Here is an 18026-nt window from a genome sequence, read left to right as displayed (position 1 = left end):
TATCAACCTGAGACTTAAGACGAATCTCCTCAGCTAGCAATTCATGTACTATTGAATCAACGGAAGGGAGATGACTACGATGCAAATTTGTTCCACGTAATCCTTCAAAGTCATTATGAAGAGTCATCATGAAGACCAGGCGTTGCTCTTCTCTACGAGTGACATAAGCTAGGAATGCTCCCAATTCTGAGGATTCTGTGAGTGCTAACTAGTCCCATTGTTCCGACATAGAAGAATAAAAATCTTGGATCCCTATATCTTGTTGCTGAAGTGCACGTATCTGCTTCTAATTGATATTTTTTGACAAAGTTAGAATGCGCGTATAATCTTGCCAGATGATCCCAAACCTCTTTGACCGTCTCGTACTCGGCCAACTGAGCGCCAATGGAGTGTGAAACATAATTATTGATCCATGTAATAATATTCATAGTATCGGTCTCCCAAACATCTAACGACTTGTATAATCATCGACGTTAATGTCTATAGGTTGAATTTGCACACCTGAAATATATTCCCACATAAGATTTCCTCGCAAAAATTTTTTCATAACATATCCCCAATACGAATAATTTTTTCCATCCAATCAGACAATGATCCATTAAAGCGAATCTTCTGTGCAGCCACTCATGATAATAGAACAAATTGTGTTCACGAATAACCGAATACCAAAGCAAACTAAGTATTGCAAAAATAAAAGAAACTCAATCAAAATTGTACTTACGCTAAACCCTAAATTAAAAAAGTAAAAAACTAAATTACCCTAAGAGTATAATCAAATAATTATAATTATATAATCTAACAAAAAGGTGCTAATACATTTACGTAATAGTCAAATGAACATTAAAAAAAATCACCCCAAAATATTATTTCAAAATTAATTATTTTATTTTAATCCAAATTATTGTAAATAAAATATTATTACATTAATATATTATTTATTAACTTTAGTTAAAATTGATTAAATTTCATCTAACATTATTTTAAATTGGTCGAATTCATTTTAAAAAATTATAACAACTATTAAGGGTAATTTTGCATGCAGTCCCTATTGACAAACAAATCTTTGCATGCAGTCCCCACCCATTAAAATCTTTGTTTTTACTCCCCAGTTATGCATCTTTACCAAATTGCCCATGATATTTTTAGGTACAAAAAGTCTAAAAATCAGTATAAATCCTCTTAAATTGAGTATATTAACTTAGAATCTAGTATATTTTCTATCAAATTGAGTACGATTCTAAACCCTAAACCCTAAACCCTAAACCCTAAACTCTAAACCAAACCAAACCAAACCACCGCTCCTCTCTCTCCAGGCGATTCCTGGGCGATTCCTGGGCGATAAGGCTCCTCGGCCGAGCGGCAATGGCTGCCGGCGCTTCCAAAGCGCCGGCGCCGGCCCTCCTGCCGCCTGTGCGCGCCTCCGGTCCTTCCTCGGGGGTCCTCCACCAAAGCCCGCTGTTCCACAGTGGTGCATCGGGCGGGGAGGCGATGGCTCAAGGTGGCGACGTCCCAGCGGTGGCGGCGGTGCAAGGCGGTGGTGGCGAGGCAGCGGCAGCGCAAGGTGTTGGCGGGGAAGACGACGGAAGGGTGGTGGTGCTTGGAGTGGGTGGGGGAGAAGGTCGGGCGGCGGCGGCGCATTGCTATCGTGGCGGGGGTGGTTCTCCGGTCGTGACGCAGGTGAATACGGGCGTCACCCTTCCTGCTGGCGCAACCGAGACGAAGGAAGAGATCATGCAGGCGTCGGAGGCGATCATGGCGTTGGTTCAGCTATTGTTGGCGGTTTGCGGCGGCTGTGGAGACACGAAGAACTCGGGGATGACGGAGGCGACGGGGGAGACACCCTCGACGCTGCAGCAGGCAGGTATTCTCCCGGCGCTGTCGGGGAGAGGAGATCGGACGTGCTGCATGGATGATATGCAGGGCAGGGCCGCCGGCACAGCAGGGCACCAGCCCTGCAACCCTAACCCTAACCCTAACCCTAATATGGGGGTGCCGGAGGAAACAAGGATGCAGCAGGAGGCGGCAATTGGGGCGGCGATCCCGTTGACGCGCACGTCCTTGGAGATGCAGCAAAGGTTGCTGCCTGCTATGTCGCCGGCGCCATCGACGGGGCTAGCAGCGGCGATCGCAGAGGCTTTGGCGGTGGTGCTGCGGACGAGGGATGCCTCTCTGGCGCCAGCCGGGGAAGTAGGCGGGGACCCAACATCGAAGATAGGCCATGCAATGGCGGGAGAGGGTGGTGCGCCGGCGGCCTGTGGAGTCGGGGCGGTTTGCGGCGGCTGTGGAGACAAGACCTCGGGGACGATGGGGGCGGCAGCTTCGACGCCGGCGACTGGGGCGGCAATCCCGATTACGCGCACAACCTTGGAGACGCAGAAGAGGGTGCTGTCGGCCCTGCCGCTGGCGCCATCACCGGAGCTAGCAACGGCGATCGCGGAGGCTTTGGCGGCGGTGATGCGGACGAGGGACGCCTCCTTGGCGACGGCCTGGGCAGCTGGCGTGGACCCAACGTCGACGATAGGCCATGCAGTGGCCGGAGAGGGTGCGCCGGCGGCCGGTGGAGTCGGGGCGGGCTGCAGGCTCTCGGATCCAGTGTCGGCGTTTCCTTCTTCGCCGGGGAGACGGTACGTGGAGGCTCTAGCTCCAAGGTCGCCAAGGGCGGCCAAGAAGAGTTTTGAGGAGGTGGGAGCCAACTTCAAGGAGATTTCGATGTGTAACAACGTGCCAGGGGTTTTCTACAACGACGAGGAGGTAAAAGCTTTGTCTGATACATATAAGTTTTCCCTGATAGGCAAGTTCTCTGGCAGGAGACCTCCCCCTCAGATTGTGTACCAAGGTTTCAAGGGGCTAGGATTATCAAGCCCCTACAACATTCGGTTTCTACGTGCTGGGCATATCTTTTTGCACCTTACTTCAAATGAGGACATGGCCAGGATATGGACTAGGGGAGTCTGGCGCATTGGTGGATCAATACTCAGAATCTTCAAGTGGACACCGCACTTTTCCTATGAGGCTGAGTCATCCTTGGTCCCAGTTTGGGTACAGTTTCCTGATCTTCCAGTTCATATGTTCAATAAAAATTGTGTGTTTTCGATGGCTCGGATTGTAGGGTGCCCTATCAAGATAGATGAAGCCACAGCAGATGGCTCTAGACTCTTTATGGCCAAAGCATGTGTGGAGATTGACCTCTTGAAGCCCAGGGTGGAGCAGTTCTTGATCGGAATTGGAGATGAGCACAGGCTGCAGAGAGTTGTGTATGAGAGGACACCAGAGTACTGCCAGTATTGTAGGCACCTTGGACATGCAGAGGCGGATTGCTATGTGGCAGGGAACAAGCCACGGCCTGAGTGGCACAGAGACAGAGTGGATCCGATTCCCCCGGGCGCAGACCTGAGAAAGAGACTTAATCAGAGGGAGCGAGACAGGAAAGGTAAGGCAGTGGTGGTGGAGGACTCAGAGGCACAGGATTTTCAGAGGGTTGGTGGCAGGAGGACTGGACAGACATGGGCCCGTAAGCAGCTACATTTCAGGATGGGCCAGGAAGCTGCACAGGAGTTACATACTCAGGTGAATTCCTTTGAGGTGCTGAAGGATACAGGAGAGGAGGAGGAGGCAGGGGATGACGTGATGGAGGTGACTGGTGGCAGGGAGGCGCTGGGAGACACTCCACATTTGGGAACAGAGACAGATGATGGTGTGGGAGAAGAAGTGGACAGGGTGGCTGAGACACAGCTGGTGGAGGAGGAAGATAGGATGCCAGGGCGGATGGAACAGCACCAGACATTAAGGCAGACACCTCAGGGTTTGGGTCAGCAGGACAGTGTCTCCGTGGAGGGAGGAGAGCAACAGGGGGGGGATCAGACACCCCAGAGTTTCGGCCAGGGGGAGCAGGCTTCTCAGACAGTACAGAGGCCAGGCACAGGGGCACAGCAGAAGAACACAGATGGAGCACAGGGACAGGGGGGAGCCTCCAGGGAGTTGCAGGATGCCAGTTTGATCAGTGGCGAGGAGCCCAGGGTACTGGAGTCATCGGGTGAGCTGCCAGAGGATGATTGTCTAGATAGATATTCCAGCTCCTCAGCAGATCAGGGAGTCTCAGACGATTTGGGTCAGCAGGAGCAGGCTAGGCTCACACAGGCTATCCCAGAGGGCACAGAGGATCCAGACTTTCAGAAGACCTTTGAGGAGTATGAGGAGACAGATACGTTTTCTTCATTATGTGGGGGACACAGCCTAGCATCCGTGGTTAGTCCACCCAGAGGAAGGAAAGCAGGGGTGCCCAAGGGATTCAAGGCGCAGAGGCCGAAGGTGGGATTGGAGCCACGAGTGACTAGGAGCCAGACTTCAAAGCAGTCTCGCACCCCCTTCCATTAGTCATGTCTGGCATCATATGGAACGTGAGGGGGTCTGGGAATTTGGCGACGCAGAGGAGGGCTTTGTTTCTGAGACGACATCATCATCTGAGTTTCTTAGCAGTGTTGGAGCCTATGGTTGATTTGGACTGCAGGTATATGGCTCGGCGCATGGGCTTTGAGGAGGTGGTCTCTAATAAATCAGGGAAGGTTTGGTTTTTCTGGGATTCTACTATTGCTTGTAAAGTTTTGTTTGATCATGACCAGTTTCTACACTTGGAGCTTTCTTCGCAGCTGTTCCCTTCTTCTATGATTGTGACAGTGGTCTATGCCAAGTGTACGATGTTAGAGAGGAGCTTATTATGGGAGAGCTTGGTGGAGCTGAGGCCAGAGGGCGACAGATTGTGGCTAGTGGGAGGAGACTTCAATGTCATATCTAGCATGGAGGAGCACTCAGCAGGAGTTCTAGCTAGGCCAGGGGCCATGGAGGATTTCAATAATTTTATCATGCTTGCTTGACTGGTGGATGCAGGTTTTGTTAGGGGCAGGTACACATGGACGAACAACAGGGTGTGGAAGAGGTTGGATAGGGTTCTCTTGTCCCCCTCCTGGGGCAGTCTGGACTTCACAGTCAGACTGGAGCATTTGAGCAGGGCAGCTTCAGATCACTGTCCCCTACTTGTGGAGTTCCCAGGCTTCCAGAAGCCGAGGGCCTCCTTTAGATTTCAGAGGATGTGGGTGCGGCACAGGGATTTTATGCAGACGGTGAGGCTGAATTGGTGTTTACCTAGTGTGGCACAGGGACTGCAGAGGCTACAGATGAAGCTGAGGAGGCTGAAGGAGCATCTGAAGTGGTGGAACATGGAGGTGTTTGGTAACATACATGACAGGGTTTTGCAGGCTGAGGAGAGTATGGCTGCAGCTGAGCATGCATATGACAGGGACCCCACAGCGCAGAGCAGGACTCACAGGTCAGAGTGTCAGGCTCACCTATTCAGAGTGCTGGACATGGAGGAGGACTTTTGGAAGCAGAGAGCTGCTATCAGGTGGATGGGAGAGGGGGAGAGGAATACTAAGTTCTTTCACTCCACAGTGCAGAAGAAGAGGGCAGTTAGCAGAATTTTCAGAATTTGGGAGGAGGGGCAGTGCCTGGACCAGCCTGAGAGGATCAGAGAGTCAGGAGTCAGATACTTTCAGGAGCTGCTGACAGGGGAGACAGTGGATAGCACGGCTGTGGACACTGATTTGATACCTACTTTGGTCAGTACAGAGGATAATTTGATGCTTGCGGCCCTGCCATCAGCTGAGGAGGTGAAGCAGGTGGTCTGGAGCATGTGTCAGGACAGTGCAGCGGGTCCAGATGGGTTTTCAGTGGCCTTCTATAGAGCTTGCTGGGAGATTGTGGGGGAGGATGTCCTTCAGGCTGTACTGGATTTCTTTCGAGGGGCAGAGCTTCCACGGGGCATGGCGTCTACGACTATAGTGTTGATTCCCAAGGTGGACAGTGCGCAGAGGTGGCGGGATTTCAGACCCATTAGCTTGTGTAATGTGTCCTATAAGATCATCTCTAAGCTGATGGCTTCAGTGTTAGGGAAGGTTATCTCCCCAGCTCAGAGTGGCTTTGTTCCAGGGAGACTGATTTCAGACAATATCTTGATGGCCCAGGAGCTAGATCACAAGCTCAACTACCACATCAGAGGAGGGAACCTTATACTGAAGCTGGACATGGCCAAGGGGTATGACAGAGTGCAGTGGGGCGTCCTTTTCAGAGTCATGGCAGCATTTGGGTTCTCAGAGGCAGTGATTGCATTCATCAGGAGGTGTGTGACTTCTTCTTGGTTTTCGGTCCTGGTGAACGGACAGCTGTCAGGCTTCTTTAGATCACAGCGTGGCTTGAGGCAGGGTGACCCCATCTCCCCTTTCCTCTTTATTTTGGCGGCGGAGCTCCTCTCCAGAGGGATAGAGGCCTTATTTGCAGCGTACCCAGGGATGGCTTATGCGACAGGATGTGATATGAGGGTGTCTCACCTGGCCTATGCGGATGATGTGGTCATTTTCCTGAATGGGTCTCTGGACTGTGTGAGGAGGGGGAAGGAATTCTTGGACAGGTACGAGGCCCAGTCAGGACAGGCGATCAATGCAGAGAAGAGCTCCTTCTTCCCTTCGAGATGTATATCAGATAGGAGGAGGCAGCAGATAGCAGCGGTTACAGGCTTTGGTTTGGGGGAGAGGCCTATGCTTTACTTAGGGGTTCCAATCATCTCAGGGAACAAGAGGACAGTCCACTTTGCGCCATTGCTGGCGAAGATTCAGAGGAAGTTTCAGGGTTGGAACCTCTCACGCCTTTCACATGGGGGTCGCCTGATGCTGATCTAGAGTGTGCTGAGTTCTCTGCCTGTCTACCTCCTCCAGGTGATCCAGCCTCCTTTGGAGGTCCTGAGGAAGCTGGAGGGGGTGGTTGCATCTTTTTTCTGGAGCTCAGTGGGGCATGATAGGAAGGTGCATTGGGTAGCCTGGAGGGACATCTGCAGGCCGAAGCAGGAGGGAGGGCTGGGGATCAGACGGCTGTCAGAGGTGGGGGCGGCCTTATCCATGAAGTTGTGGTTCAGATTCAGAGAGCAGTGCACACAGTGGGCCAGATTCTTGAGGAGATCTTATTGTGGGACGGTGGACCCAGGTGTGGTGACTCTGAGGAGCAATGCTTCCCCCAGTTGGCGCAGGATGATTCAGACCAGAGCTGTGGCAGAGAGACAGATTGGGTGGATTATTGGGCAGGGTCACCTCAGCTTTTGGCATGACAGGTGGATGGAGAGGGGACCGTTGTCGGAGTGGTGTACAGTGCAGGGGCCTCCAGATGTCAGAGTGGACCGGTTTTTAGCAGATGGCAGCTGGAGTCAGGAGATACTTCAGAGGGTGCTGCCCTCATCAGTGGCGGAGGAGGTGACAGAGGTTCAGCTGAGGCCCGAGGAGGAGGATGTTATGCTGTGGCGACCCACCAGAGATGGGAGATTTACTACGAGGTCTGCTTGGGAGGCCTACAGGACTGCGCACCAGAGGGAGGATGTAGCGATAGTGACCTGGAGCAGACTCCTCCTCCCCACCATTTCCGTGTTCATTTGGAGGTTCTTTCGGAGACGACTGCCAGTGGACGTGATTTTACAGCAGCGTGGTGTATGCTTAGCGTCCAGATGCCAGTGCTGTGAGGCAGTGGAGTCATGGGAGCACCTGTTCTATGGGAGCCCGGTGGCAGGAGAGGTCTGGGGGTACTTTGGACATCTATTTGGGGTTGGCAGCTGGAGGGTGATGGAGAGATGGAGGGTAGGCACAGCTTGGAGCAGCACTGGTTCGGTGAGGGAGATCACCCCCATTTTGATTTGTTGGTTCCTGTGGACGGCCAGGAACGACTCCAAGCACAGGGGGCTGAGGCCAGAGGGACAGAAGATTATCAGGCAGATCACACAGTACTTGAGGGTCGGGATGGCATCTGGTATCATCAAGCCCAGGCACTGGAGGGGAGCTATCTCGGCAGCCCAGGCTATGGGGATTCAGGTGAGGATACGAACATTGCACACGGTCTCAGCAGTACACTGGAGGAGGCCTGATGATGGATGGTTCAAGCTCAACACAGATGGTTGTTCTAGAGGGAATCCAAGTGAGTCTTCTTACGGTGCTATTGTTCGAGATCAGAGTGGACAGGTGGTGGTGGCCAGGCAGGGAGTCCTTGGAGAGGGCTCCAATATCAGAGCGGAGCTTATGGCGATCCTGAGAGGCTTGGAGTTGTGTGTGGATAGGCAGCTCTCCCATATTTGGCTGGAGTCTGATTCCCTGGTGGCACTGCATATCATCAGGTCTTCTGGTATTTCCTGGGAGTTTCAGGAGGAGATCTTACGGATCAGAAGGCTTGTACGACAGCATGGGGTTAGATGTACACACATATATAGAGAGGGGAACGCGGCTGCAGACTTCCTCGCCAACCAGGCATATCAGGTGGAGGGGGAGAGGGTGATGGAGGGGCAGGAGATTGTTGGTTTGCTACTTGGTATTTGCAGGATGGACAGATTGGGCTTGCCGTATATCAGGAGCTCTTGCAAGCCAGGATAGCACACTTGATGGAGGGTGAATAGCTCCACCTTAGAGCTATCTAGCCCGCAGCAAACGGCTGCGGTAAAGGCATCCTAAATCCGTTGATAGCTGTGGCTTTGCTAAAAAGCCAAATAGGGTGACTAGATCCACCTATGGTCTAGCTAGCCCGTAGCAAACGGCTGCGGTAAAGGCGTGCCAAATCCGTTGAGGGCTGTGGCTTTGCCAAAAAGCCAAAGAGGGTGAGTAGGGCCACCATGAACCTACCTAGTCCGTAGCAAACGGCTGCGGTAAGGACACATTAAATCCGTTGATAGCTGTGGCTTTGCTAAAAAGCCAAATAGGGTGACTAGATCCACCTATGGTCTAGCTAGCCCGTAGCAAACGGCTGCGGTAAAGGCGTGCCAAATCCGTTGAGGGCTGTGGCTTTGCCAAAAAGCCAAAGAGGGTGAGTAGGGCCACCATTAACCTACCTAGTCCGTAGCAAACGGCTGCGGTAAGGACACACTAAATCCGTTGATAGCTGTGGCTTTGCTAAAAAGCCAAATAGGGTGACTAGATCCACCTATGGTCTAGCTAGCCCGTAGCAAACGGCTGCGGTAAAGGCGTGTCAAATCCGTTGAGGGCTGTGGCTTTGCCTAAAAGCCAAAGAGGGTGAGTAGGCCCACCATTGGCCTGCCTAGTCCGTAGTGAACGGCTGCGGTAAGGACACACTAAATCCGTTGAGGGCTGGTCACTTGCCAAAAGTGAACATCGGGTGTGTTGGAGGTCTGTCTGGGAGCGGAGCAGGAAAGGACTTCGGTCTTACCTCACTGATGTCTTTGATAGCGGGGCAGGAAAGGACATCGGTTTTACCTCACTGATGTCTTTGATGGCGATTCATGGAGCTTGGGCTGGACTTTCTGGGGTGCTGCTCTAGGACTACGTTGGCACTATTATCATGGAGCGCAGAGGACAGCTATGGTGGGCGGCAGATGAGAGACAACGGTTGTTTGTACCTATGTGGATCTGTAGGAGCTTGGAGGTCATTGGATATCACATGTAAAGCTTTACTTTATCTTTTATGTGTTGCAAAATCACATGTACTCTCTTGCAAGAGAGAAACCCCTTGTTCCCCTAGGCTAGCAGGTCAGGTTTGGCCCCCCTGATAGTCTGGGCTTTTCCTTGGTGGAATAAAGGTCTCTTTTTATCAAAAAAAAAAAAAAAAAAACTCTAAACCCTAAACCCTAAACCCTAACCCTAAACCCTAAATCCTAAACCCTAAACCCTAACCCTAAACCCTAAACCCTAACCCTAAACCCTAAACCCTAAAAAATAAGAGGAACAATTTTGATAGAAAATATACTCGATTTTTAATATAAAGTACTGACTTTAAGAAGAATTATACTCATTTTTGGACTTTTTGTACTCAATTTTGAAATTTTTGTACTAAAAAATCTGAGGGGCAATTTAGGTATCAATATTTGCATGAGGGAGTTGAAACAAGTAATACTTTGCATGCAGGGAGTGGAAACAAAGTTTTTTGGACATGGGGATTGCATGCAAAGTTAATATTTTGATTGGGGATTTTTCTCTAATTTACCGAACTATTAATAGTTGTTACAGTACTAAAATAATATTTTATTAGCTGGTACTAGTTGTACTAGTTACAATTAAGATCCTTCTTTTTCTTTATTTAAGTAAGATATTTTTTTTTGTCTGTGGAAGTTCTTGCTGCTTCGTTTCTAAAATAGTTTTTACATTGTTTTCTTTTCACTTTCTTATTTTTTTCTTATTTCTCAATTTTATGATAAGGTATTCGTATTTGTACGAATAGAAATATTTTGACATATTTATTAGGGGTAATTAATAATCTTTTCGATATAAAACATATGGTGACACGACCATTTAACGATTTTTACAAAAGAGATGTTTATTTGATGATTTATTAAAGGGTGTTTGGTTAAATGATGGGAGTGACTATGAGTATGAGTTTAATAATAGGGTGAAATGAGAATAGGAATGAAAATGAAACTTATCAAGTTATATGAGTTTGGTTGATTCTGATAAATCTAGTAATCATTTTCAAAATATCATTCCCAAATTCACAATACAAACATTATCTTTTATTATCATTTCATTCTCTCATTCTTCGAACTCATCAACTAAACACCCCCTAAATATGAAATGCCTTTTTAATTTTTATCCCACTGTGTTTTAGATGTGTATTAGTCTATTAGATGACAACCAATATATTTTAAGGAAACATTGCCGATTGCAGATCCGATTGGATCACAACTGATTATCGTAATTAGGTCCGCACTCATCCCTCTTATCAAAGAGTCTACCACTCTCTAATTCATCAATTCGATCCGCTTCATTACTTCTCGGACATCCAACACTTGAGCTTTACAACTTCTGTAACTTCATGAGCTTTATAGCTTCACTAAATCATTCTGTCCATTGATATTTATATGAATATTTATTTTAACAGTTTTCAGAATCCATTTATAATGGATATAAAATATCTTTTTGAATGTCTGATTAAAAAATTATTGTATTAAAAAAAAAATTTATATATCTATATCTTATTGTGGACTGATTATAGTGGATCAACGGGAATAAATCATATTAACTTTTACTCCCATAATCGAGCTCCAATTGTGATATTTCGCTAGTCTTTTATTTCCTTCATTCCGGTAAGAAATTTCTATTAGATTCTAAATGCAAAATTAAATAAAAATTATGAAATTTATTTTTTAAAATAATATAGATAGATAGATGTACATAAGGGTGTCAATTCAGATGAGTTGAATCGAGTTGGATTAGGTTGAGTTTTTTTTTTAACTCAATCCGAACTTGATCCGAACCCGAGTTCAACCCAAAACACTTAAACCCGAACCCAACCAACCCGATCAACCTGAACCCAATTCAGATAATCCGAAAATCTGATTCAAAACGATTTTTTGACCTATTTTTCCTATAATTCTTCACTTTTATCTTAATATTTTATTATTATCATACAAACATGATACTAATATACATAAAAACATCTTAATTTTCAAAATAAAATTCAATTTAACCCCAAAAGCCCCACTAAACCTTATATTTAAGTCAACCCGGGTCAATCCGAATCCGATCCGACTCAACCCGAAAATTTTTAACTCTCCAACCCTCCAATCCGAACCTGACCCGAATCCGAAAATACTTAATCCGAATCTGATTTTTTTAGAATCGATTCAGATTGAATCGTAGGATTAGATTCATTTTTGATATCCCTAAATGTACAAAATTATTCAGGTAGTACTTTTTCTATTTTTATTTCCATTTATAAATAGCTATTCCTCTTTTTATTTTTTTGGCTTAACAATTTATTTAGAATACTTTAAATGCTAATTAACAAATTTTGATAGAGTATAGTAGTCATTTATAATAAATAGACTACATCACGAAACGACGTCCCTAAACCGTTGTCTTATTTTCAATTTTATTAATAAGAATAAATTAATGTGAATGGACATTTCTAAATAACAAAGAAATTTCACATCGTCCATTTTTTTTTTAAAATTTTGAGATTTAATTTGATCATCCATAAACATTTCTTCTATATTCTCCGCGTGATATAATAAAAATAAGTATGATAAATTAATTTTTCTATACAATAAAATTTCTATTCATCAAAGAAAAAAAACAAAAGTTTTTAATCGATCAAGATAAATTGAACAAAACTACACGGCACGCGACCTATAGAAAATCAATTACACGATCGAATTGAATTAATTTTAAAAATTACAGTTTTATTTATTTATTTATTTTAAATATTAATTATTTCAATTTAAATATTCTATTTATATATTTAAAATTTAAAAATTTGGTATATTGATTTAAATATGTTTTATTAATTAATTAAAAATATTTAAAAATTTATTTTTTATTAGATTGATAAAGTTTTTATTAAAAAAATTTATTATTTTAATTTAAAAAATAAATTCATTTGATTTATAATATTGTATTTGTTTCGATTTTAATGATAAAATTAAATAATCCAGTTAATTAAAAAAATTCTGAAGTCGGAACTGGTTGCATTGAGGAGGCAGCATTCCTATGTGCTGACCTGTAGTGCTTGGGTGCCGCAAACCCTAGCGCCGGCTTGAGGAGGCGCGTCATCACTCCGTCGTTTTCACCTTCACCGGTGAGCAAGTATTCGAATTCCCCTTCGCGCTCGTCGTTGCCTTCCATGAATCGCCTGGTACGTCAGCTGTCCCCATCCCTACCGTTCGTACGGTCGCCGCCGGGTCCGCAGGCGTCGGCTGGAACGTTCCTCTTCCAGACGGGCGGCGGCCTCTGTGGGTGGTTTGGCGCACGGGGTATCCGGGTACAGGTGCGGAATGGAAACCTGGATCAGGCGCTGGCGATCATGGAGCGGAAGATGCGGGAGAGTGGGATGGAGCGTCTCATCAAGCGCCAGGTCGGTCATCACCTCAAGAACTCTGAGAAACGCGTCCTCGCCCGGAAGAACCTCGAGCTACGTATCCGCTCCCAGGATCTCGGCCGCAAGCTCCGCACTATTCTCATTAAAAAGATTAGGTACGCTCCTTTACTCTCTTCATCTGCTAGCGTTTGTTTTTTTCCCCTCTTTTCCTCCTCCATTCAAAAGTTATAGCTGGAAGTTGAAAAAAAAAATCAATCGGTGCGATGTGCAGTTTGTTCTTGCATATATTATAAGTACATTATTGATTTGGTCTACGAAGGAATATTTTAGAGCCTAATTTTAAAATTTTCTTCTTAATAATACCTGAACTCAAAAGCCTCAACACTCTTTACTTATATCTAAGCAAACCCAGATTTTTGGTGTTCTTGTGTCAGACCTGATTCTATTTTGTTTACGAGTTGAGTGTCCGTGATGGTGTTCTTGTTTCTGTTCATGGAGTATCAGTTGTCGATGATGAATTTTGGAAAGATTTGTTTTAGTTAATTACTTAAATCAGTCACTGTATTATCGATATTAGAGGGATATATACTATGCTGTATGCTGAACAATTGATAGTCAAGTCTCATTTTAACCATAAAAGGTCGACAGTTAAGATCCGAGGTATCGCTTATCTGTTATGACACAAGATCTGCTAGTGTCAATTTGTGGATATACAAGAAATACTACAATACCTTGTTTCAGTTTCTACTTCTTAAAGCACACAGGATGTTTGATAGGATGTCTCCTGAGTTTATATCTTTGCCAGGGTTATCCACACAATCTAAGCTAATTTTAGTTGTTTTGCACATATATTGGTGGGCTTGACTGCCTAATTTATTACTGATATGATATACGTAGCAACATGAATTTATACTGTTGCCTATTTGGCAATGTCACATAATATAATAAGATTGTTATCATGCTCCTTTTCTTATTCAAGTTGTTATACCTCTGTAACTTTAACATTTCGGTGCTAATATCAATTTCATTTCATTTGGAATAAGTTTTGAAATATATGCATAGGGCCATGTCTACTATGCCAGACCTTAGGTTTTCTTACATTGGCTGGCATATCCAGTATTGGTACTTTACCACAATGCATACCTTTTTGTTTCAGATTATTAGATATTAATGCAGAAGGGATTTAGTTTATCCATTCTACGATGTTTCTTTACTAACAATGTATCTTGGGTAAAGAAGTTGCAAAAAAGCATCTTAGGATAAGTTTACAATCTTTATATAATAATCGTACAATTGTCGTTGATCTCACAATAGTTAGTGCTATGTCTTGGGACACGTAGATTAAACTGAAAGTGTGTGAGCTAAACAGGACAGACTTACAATTGGAAATTTATGTTTAAATCATTTAATTGCCTTGATTACATATTCTTGATGATCGTGATGTTGGGTCAACCAAATATTGACTAGAAATTTACCCAACATGAGCTAAACAACATGTTTGTTCAATGCTGCACATCTGAATCTATTTACTTTGATTATTGCCACATGCTCAATTTTTGTCCCGTTTTATATTTTCATCGTTTTTTTTTGGATTCTCACACTTATGCATATCATGTAGAAACATAGTTCCCTTTGGCATGAAGCTCTCTCATAGCTATTGTACCAATCATTATCATGTATAATACTTTAGCTAAGAACCAAGTTTGTATTGATTGATAAATTCTTTCATGCAAAGAATATTTCATGCTTGACCCTGACAATTGACATGGCAATAAAGATCCTTTATTTTGACTGTATTTTGGCACATGAGATCACATAATACTGCATTAAATATCTAAAAGTGCTAAACTAGTATATTTTTTAAGTTTTGAAGCATTGTCAGCTATAGGATATCGGATTTGTCTCAAGTGCCAACTATTGGTATCGTATCTTATGTTTTGAAGTTATTATCAGATACACACAAACATAAACATATATGTGCGCTCGTGCACATACATGGTTATTGATAGATTGGGCTTCTAAATGTGTTTTATAGTATGAACTCGTCATCTACTACTACATCCGTTTTAGATGTCCTTATGCTGTGAACTTGGTCACAACCATAGGTGCATTGTACTTGCTTGCTCAACTCCCATATCTCATTTTGATGCTGTTATATCATTGTCTCATCTGCTCCTCAGGTAGTATCAATGGGGATTCCTTTAAGCTTTCCCGTGACTGAAATATTTTATATTCTTATAGTTTTGATTTTGGTGCTATGAAGAGGTGATATGTAATAATATTCTGGGGAAAGAATATTGTTGTTCTGTTTCTTAATGTTATCGGATGACTTGCAAATTGTGTCACGTCTAATTACTATTGCCTGCAGTTTGACGTTGTTATGAAAGATTTTGGGGGTGCTTGGTTGGATGGTATGGGAGTGGGGAATGCGAATGGAATGGAAAATTAGTGCTTGGTTTGGAAAATTATTGGTGGATCCTACGGATTCAATCCCCCAAACATGGTATGGACCATTACTCAGCAAAATGGGGGGAATGAAAACTCCTCCATTCTCATTCCCCGCTTCTATCATTCCCATTCCCTTCTGGACCCAGCACCCCTTAGAGTTTTTGCTAGCATCCATTATTTAGTTATATACAACACGAGGCCCTTAAGGTTAAAAATTTCTATGTAATAATTTTATTTATTTATTTATTTTTGCAGAGGTCATTGAGGATGACAACTGTGGTAGGGGCGACAAAATCCCACATGGGGAAAACCAAGTATGTGACTCTCTTGCCTCTCATTTGTCATTTCCTTCTGGCATAGACGCCCCTAGAGCTTGTACTTCTTAGTAATGTCTGAATGTTTTTTTTGGGAAATTTCAAACATGTTACTTTAGCTTTTCCTATAGATACTAGACATTTAATTATGAATTGTGGCTTTAACTGGACGGAATATATTGTGTAATAATTGTCAACATATGGATCAGTAGGCTTGGCTGAGATGTTTGCCACGCCTTCAGTTATGGAATTGCATTGCAAGTGGTAGACTGGAAGAGCATGCTTTAGTTTATGTTTGTGCATCGTTATCTGCCTACTCAATTACTGTTTATTTCCATTTGCATCAGCTTCATTGTCACCAGTCCCTTACCTCTCACCCAAGATCATTTTTCTTGTGATGATTATTGAATTGATGCCTATTTTTTTTTTCATTTTTAATAACAATCAGCAATTCTAGGTCACGGCTCCAGTGTTTATTTCTCAGTGAAGGATAAATGGTATACGTCGGAAAACCTCAAACACATTTAGTTGGCAACTAATCAGAAACCCTGATGTTACAGCCCATATACTCCAAACAAAAGGGTCACTACACCAATAAACTTATACAAACGGTTGACAATTAAGGATCCCTGAGTCCTACTCAAGGGCACGCTTATTTCTCACCACCATAAACTTTACACGAAATAAGGAGAAATCCAATAGTTACTTTTTTGTCCCATACTGTTGGTTATTATTTTCGTGCTTGTTCTCCGACCTCTGCAATGCTCTCCAGAGCTGGCTTCCACTGCCCCCGGCGTGTGGCACCACCACTCGGCGTGTTGCAGCAAAACTTCATGCCTTGAGCCACTTCCTCCAGTTGCTTGTCCACTTCTGCCTCCGCTTCATGCTCTTCCCGTTTCTGGGGATGCATTTGCCAAATTCAAGTGATTAGCAAAGATCGTTTAAGAACGCCACACATTTATTGATTTTGGGACTCGATAACCACGCACCGCAGGGACAGTGACAGTTTCTGAGTCCGCCATTTCTCCGTGTCTGTCGTCGCCTTTCACGGTACTGGAGCTGGCTTTCTCTTCCTGTTTGTCGAGCAGCCGGCTGAGCCTGACGTGTCTCTTCGATGCGAACTCCCTCAACACCTCTGTCCCCCAAATTAGTTAGCTAGAAAGCAATATTGTTCGGGATGGACAGCGGAATGCATTACAGACCTTCGAAGCTGACAAGGCGGTAGACGTGGCCGACGACGAGGGTTTCGTCAGGGCGGAGCAGCTTAAGGTACTCCACTGGCTTCCCTCGGTGATGGTGGGATGCGGGAGAAGAAGGGCGGGGGGTGTAGGTGAGGATGGAAGCGACGTAGTGGCCGGGGTTGTCCGCCATGACTCGGGTGGCGGGGAGAGACCAGTAGGCCTTCTCTAGTCTGCCGTCGCGGTGTTGGATCACCACTGCGGCCGTATCTGCCGCCTGGCAATTCCCCATGTGGCGAGGAAAGATGGACAAATAGAATTATGTCTCTTGCGAATCTACCGCAATTAACGTGTGCAAGGACGAGGGAGGAGGATGAATTTGCTCGGGTGGGTTGCTTCACAGTGTGCAAATTACAATTTACAAGAAGCCGCATGAACACTTGATTCGGTTGCAACTTAAAGCACTTTGCAGCCTTGCTGGCTTGCAATTGGATCAAGCCCTGGAGCAGAACACAGATGACTGATGTAGCGGGAATCTACGGTTAAGAATAATACTGAACTGTCGATCAACATCAAAACGGATCGTGACGTAAAGAGAATCAGACTTGGTCTAAAAGAGACTCAGGGCTAGTCCAACTTGCTCGAGTAGCAAGGAGTTGAGTTCACCCAGGGACAACTCGGCATCAGACGCAAACCTCGTCTACGACTCAGCCAAGACATCCAGCTCCCTCATATCCTGACATCATATCTCGGTCTCAGATCTAAGGATCATGCCTCGGCCTTAGATCTAAGATCCCAACATTATGTTTCCGTCCTAGATTTCGACATCCTATCTCGATCTCAGATTTTGACATCATGTCTTGGCCTCATATCTTGACATCGTTCAGGTCTAAGCCTCAATCTTAGATCCAACATCATGTCTCAGCCTCATATTCCGACATCACCCGGTTCTCAACCTTAGATACTGATATCATGTCTTGACCTCAAACCTTGGCATCATGTCTCGACCTCAGATCTTGGCATCATGTCTCGATCCTGACATCACTCGATTCTCTACCTCAAATCTTGACATAATGTCTTGTCATAATGTCTCGGTCTCAGATCCCGATATCATCCGGGTCTCAGCCTCAATCTTAGATTTTGGCATCATATCTTGGCCTCAAATCTTGACATCCTGTCTTAGTCTCAGATCTCGATATCATGTCTCGGGCTTAGATCTCGACATCGTCTCGATCTCAAATCC

At 44.9% G+C, this 18026-nt stretch overlaps 3 protein-coding genes across 3 annotated transcripts; 2 read left to right on the top strand and 1 right to left on the bottom strand.

Annotated features, from left to right (window-relative positions):
* Window positions 1-4390: 4390 nt before the first annotated feature.
* LOC122031548 lies at window positions 4391-8453 on the top strand. The gene is made up of 4 exons (XM_042590647.1): window positions 4391-4490; window positions 4620-4781; window positions 4885-6653; window positions 6765-8453. Exons 1-4 carry the CDS (start codon window positions 4391-4393, stop codon window positions 8451-8453), a joined length of 3720 nt encoding a protein of 1239 aa, XP_042446581.1.
* A 4027-nt stretch (window positions 8454-12480) lies between these two features.
* LOC122032666 lies at window positions 12481-15880 on the top strand. Its single transcript, XM_042591984.1, has 2 exons — window positions 12481-12998; window positions 15547-15880. Exons 1-2 carry the CDS (start codon window positions 12649-12651, stop codon window positions 15554-15556), a joined length of 360 nt encoding a protein of 119 aa, XP_042447918.1. The 5' UTR covers window positions 12481-12648; the 3' UTR covers window positions 15557-15880.
* A 215-nt stretch (window positions 15881-16095) lies between these two features.
* Window positions 16096-17191, bottom strand: LOC122032246. Its single transcript, XM_042591519.1, has 3 exons — window positions 16808-17191; window positions 16595-16740; window positions 16096-16503 (listed from the first exon to the last, which is right to left on the bottom strand). Exons 1-3 carry the CDS (start codon window positions 17073-17075, stop codon window positions 16336-16338), a joined length of 582 nt encoding a protein of 193 aa, XP_042447453.1. The 5' UTR covers window positions 17076-17191; the 3' UTR covers window positions 16096-16335.
* Window positions 17192-18026: the final 835 nt, after the last annotated feature.

This window comes from Zingiber officinale, chromosome 11A, assembly GCF_018446385.1.
Source record: "Zingiber officinale cultivar Zhangliang chromosome 11A, Zo_v1.1, whole genome shotgun sequence".
Classification (NCBI taxonomy): Eukaryota; Viridiplantae; Streptophyta; class Magnoliopsida; order Zingiberales; family Zingiberaceae; genus Zingiber; species Zingiber officinale.
This window is presented reverse-complemented; position numbering and strand designations above follow the sequence as displayed.